This window comes from Geospiza fortis, unplaced genomic scaffold (genome assembly GCF_000277835.1).
Source record: "Geospiza fortis unplaced genomic scaffold, GeoFor_1.0 scaffold185, whole genome shotgun sequence".
NCBI classification, from domain to species: Eukaryota; Metazoa; Chordata; class Aves; order Passeriformes; family Thraupidae; genus Geospiza; species Geospiza fortis.
This window is the reverse complement of record NW_005054469.1, coordinates 496,892-501,127: the sequence shown is the minus strand read 5'-3', so window position 1 is coordinate 501,127 and position 4,236 is coordinate 496,892. Positions and strand designations below refer to the sequence as shown.

At 36.1% G+C, this 4,236-nt stretch overlaps 1 protein-coding gene across 5 annotated transcripts in view; it reads left to right on the top strand.

The window, feature by feature from the left end:
* Nucleotides 1–4,236, top strand: part of TASP1 (taspase 1) — a 76,080-nt gene that overhangs the window by 11,349 nt on the left and 60,495 nt on the right. For all 5 annotated transcript variants that reach the window (XR_004082460.1, XM_005428045.2, XM_005428043.2 and 2 more), the window contains exon 5: nucleotides 964–1,048. Coding sequence is in view for 4 of the 5 variants with exons in the window: in XM_005428045.2 (XP_005428102.1) it covers nucleotides 964–1,048 (85 nt within the window). In the remaining variant the exon portion in view is untranslated. The remainder of the gene's footprint in view (nucleotides 1–963; nucleotides 1,049–4,236) is intronic.

Here is a 4,236-nt window from a genome sequence, read left to right as displayed (position 1 = left end):
TCTTTGTGGAACACGTTGTCTTATTAGTTCACTGATAATCCTTTGACGTAGCACAATTGTGTGATACCACACACTATTCACAGTGGGACTCAGTTTGCTAAGATAAATTTGAAGAATGATAATTTTGTAATAAAATTAAGTTGTTAAAAAGTATTACAAGTATTTAAATTAGGCTTTTTATTTGTTTTTTTGCTCAGGCAATTTATTTGCATATGGGACTTGTTTAATATGAGAACTAATGTGTTTCTCTCTTTTTTCTAGTTTTAGCTTTCAGTGTAAAACAAACATAGATATAAAGCCCCAAACAGGGATTGTTGAGGCTTCATTTTAAGTATATGAACAGCCTTAGCTGTTACTATTGAATAGCTTTTCTGACAAGATTTCAAGTTTTGTTCTTTATCCTAGAATGGTTCTAAACTGTGGTAATAGCTTCCTCATGTAGATATAAATCTAAAATAAATAGTAAAATTAAGTGTTTCAAGCCTTGTTTGTTACAAAATGTATCCTTCCAACCATGGGGAAGGAGGAAATTGAGAGTGAGAGACAGCTAAACCTGAGTCCTGTGGTTTCTGTTCTGGCCAGATAGATCCAAATGAAAATTCCACCTGGAAAAATTAATGCTTATAAACATCTTTGACACTTAGATACAATAGATTTTACATGAGATTTCTGTGGTAGGAGATCACTCCTCCTAGTTCAATATGGTTTGTTCTTTCTTTTAAAGAAAAGTGGAGGAGGTGTTGACTGGAAGGATTTGTCACTAGCAACAGCATGTGAAGGGAAAACTGAAAATGTTGTTACTACATTGAAACATAAGGTGTCTCTTAATTACTTGATAAACCCTTGGAAATTAAAAGAATCTGAGAAATTAAAGGAATCCACTGCCAAAATGAACTCTATAGTGCTACGAGTGAAAATATTTTAATGTTTTGTTCCCATTTTTTGCTAATTTTTCTTTTTTAGGAATCAAGAATCCAGTTTCGGTTGCAAATAGATTGTTGTGTGAAGGGCAGAAGGGGAAACTCTCTGCTGGCAGAATTCCACCTTGGTAATTTCTTTGTTCTGCTTGACTTTCCTTTGGTCTTTCATCTCTGCTGCATATATGCAATATTTGAAGGTTTTATCTCACCCAGGAAGGCTGGTGCTGTTTTGCATACCAGTGATAGTGTGTCTTTAAAAAGAAGATAAGCTTTGTTCTCTCATCTTGAAACTTCTTATGCACTGAGTGGAAGGAAGTATTAGATGTAGATGGCAACATCATTTTGTGATAGTTTCTGTCTGTCTGATTATTTCCAGTTGTCATGTTTAATTCTTTTGTTTGTTACTGTAGCCTTTTGAAAAATACCCAAAACCATCAAGATTAAATGGAAATCTACTGCCTTTGCCTCTCTCTACCTTTAACAAAAAGCAACAGTTTTTAATAACTATAGAAAAAATACCCTATTTTACTGCCTTTGTGGCTTTGTGGAAATGTGCAGCGTTTAGTAACTTCCTCTTATTTTAAAGATAAATTTAATAATATTTACAACAAAATGAAAACAGGCAGTCCCTAAAACTTAAATGGAAGAGGTAAGTATTAAACACAGAATAACTCCAAATATTATTGCCTCACTTTGGAAAGAATCCAAGAAATGTGTCAGAGTTTACTGCTCTTAAAACCACCTTATTTTCATTAGCAGTTTAAATTGACAGGTAGAGAACTTGAATAATTTATTCATATTTATTGACTGCTATCATCAGTTGTCATACCTGTGGCCGAATTTGCTGCCCTTTGCCAACTAGTGGTCAGTATTTGCAAAAGTATTAAACCAGCATTTATGTAGTTAAAAAAGATTAAAGTATTAGATTTACACATGTTACTTTCCTGACTGTAGTGTTCTGCAAACTTAGCCAAGTAGCCTGTAGCTGGGTGGTGCAGTATTCCAGTTTAAACAGAGAGGATTTCAGTGTTCTGTCATGTGCAAAAAAAGTTCATAGATCAAAAAAAGCCACCTTGAAATCAAACCATCAACAGGCAAATTTTGCATTTTAAATAGTTTTCTTTAATGGATAAAGAACAGAGTAATTGTGGAGAGGTTTACTAAAGAATAGGAACTTTATGTTCAATAGCTGTTAACTGCTCATTTCTTTAGCTGTCAGGAGAAAATGAGGTACATTAGGATGTGAAATGAGTGTGAAATGTGTTTTTTTGGTGTTCCAGAAGTATTATTGAAGTCAGCTACAGGAACAAGCACTTGGGATTGCTTTACTTGTATCATCACTGTTCTGTAGAATTATTGTAAGGAAGAGCACTTGGATATTATGCTGTGACTTTATGACCTAGTTTATGATGCTATTATTTTAAAAATACTGAGTGCAAAAGGAACTATATCCCCTTCCCCCCAAGGGCAAGACTAAATCTTTTGAGGACTGTGCAAGACTAGCAGATGCTTTTAAAGGCAGGGTAGCTCAGATCTCGAGGTGAGAGATGAGCTGTCTTTGGAACCAAGGCAGGCAGTTTATTGTGCAAATGTTGTGCGCTTGGGTTACCTGATAAATATTTTCATTTCCTCTTTTCCCCCTTCTGGATTTTGAATGCACATTTTATTATGGCAAATTTTTTTTACCCTGGAAACAGTCTATACTAGTGGGATATGATGGGTTGTGCTTTGGGCTTGCTGTGGTGGATGCTTCTATACACACAGGGTGTGCCAAGGTCAGGATGATAAAGTTCATGTGCATTGAAGGTGATGGAATGGAGGATTTCATGTCTTGCCTTTCTGGCTGGGGTTGGCATGACACATTGTTTTGGGACTGAAATATATTCCTGCCAAAGCTGGGAATACTTAGAGTCAAATGAGAAGAGATTAGCCATATTTTGGCATTCCTAGGAAGTGTCAGGATTCCAGTAAGTGATTTTTAATTGTAAAGATCCATGATTTTCATCTTGGTTCTCATTGACATGTAGCGTATTGGGGAATCTTCCAGATACTGCTTAGCCTAAGAACCTGCTTAAAGAAACCTATGAAAGAGGCTGTTTCTATAGCATGATCTAAGCTAGCCTAATGTTTTCTGCCAAAAATGCTTGGCACATGACCAAACAGGAAAAATTCAGGAGCTGTGAGGTTAGTGAAAGTGGCATTAGGGAGTTCTTTCACTATGAAAGAAGAGTGGGGATAGTTTGCTTGTCCAGTTTACCCCTGTGCAGCATACATTTTCATAGTGGCAGTTCAGAACCAATTCAAAGTGGTATATTTCTGATTTTCTGTAGAAGAAATTCCAATGAGTGTGAATTAAGTTATTCAGAGATGGTAAGCTTTTTGGGATGGAGGGATCAAGTGCCTGAACTGATGTATCTAAAGTGCTGTAAATTGTTCTGTAGAGTGTGTCCTTCTGAATCAATCTCTTGTTGTGTTATTTAAAACACAGAATCCCACTATCCAAATATAATTTAAAAGGTTTAGAGAAAGACTGAGTGCATGGTGTGATTGTTGAAACCTCTGAGGTCCTGACATCTTTCTGTCATACTTTATTCAGCTTGGTGTTGTCAGGATTTTCTCTGATGAAGGGACAGAAAATATTTAACTTGTAAATACTGCATAATCTCCTGTAAGATATTCCTGTTCCTTGTATAACTTTTACAAAAGAAAGTACTTTTGTAATTGCATGGTTACAAACTGGATGAACCTTTGGAAGTGCTGTTAGAGCACAGAGTAATGGATTAGATGTTTTGTAGTAATAAGCTTGAAGATTTTCTGTTTCCTACTGTGAAACCTTGACCTAAGGAAAGAGGCTTCTTTACATCTGTCTGCTCTTAAATGTGAGATTTGGTAAGATTTGCAGTACAGCACACATGCACCTAAATGTCTCCTTTCTTAGAACTCATTAGTAGTGCTGCCATTAACTCCATGTCCATATCCCTTTCTCAATAATAACTACATGGGAAAGAATTCCTTCTTAGGTTCCCCCTTGGGATATACAGAGATTTGTAATTTCTGCACAGCTTCACACTGTTATGTGCAGGATACAAACATTGTGTAACCAGTAGGGCAGTGCCTAGTCAGAGTTCCCAGAGGGAATGAAGACACACCACCTTTTATCCCTGCTCTGTATTTCTTCTGAACAATTTCTTCTTTGTAACACTCATTTTAGAGTGATTGCTACATTTTATAATAAAATGTTACAAGGTGTATTTATTACCATGCAGATCACCTTGACCAAACCTTCTGACATTTCTGTTTAGCTTGGAGCAGCCTG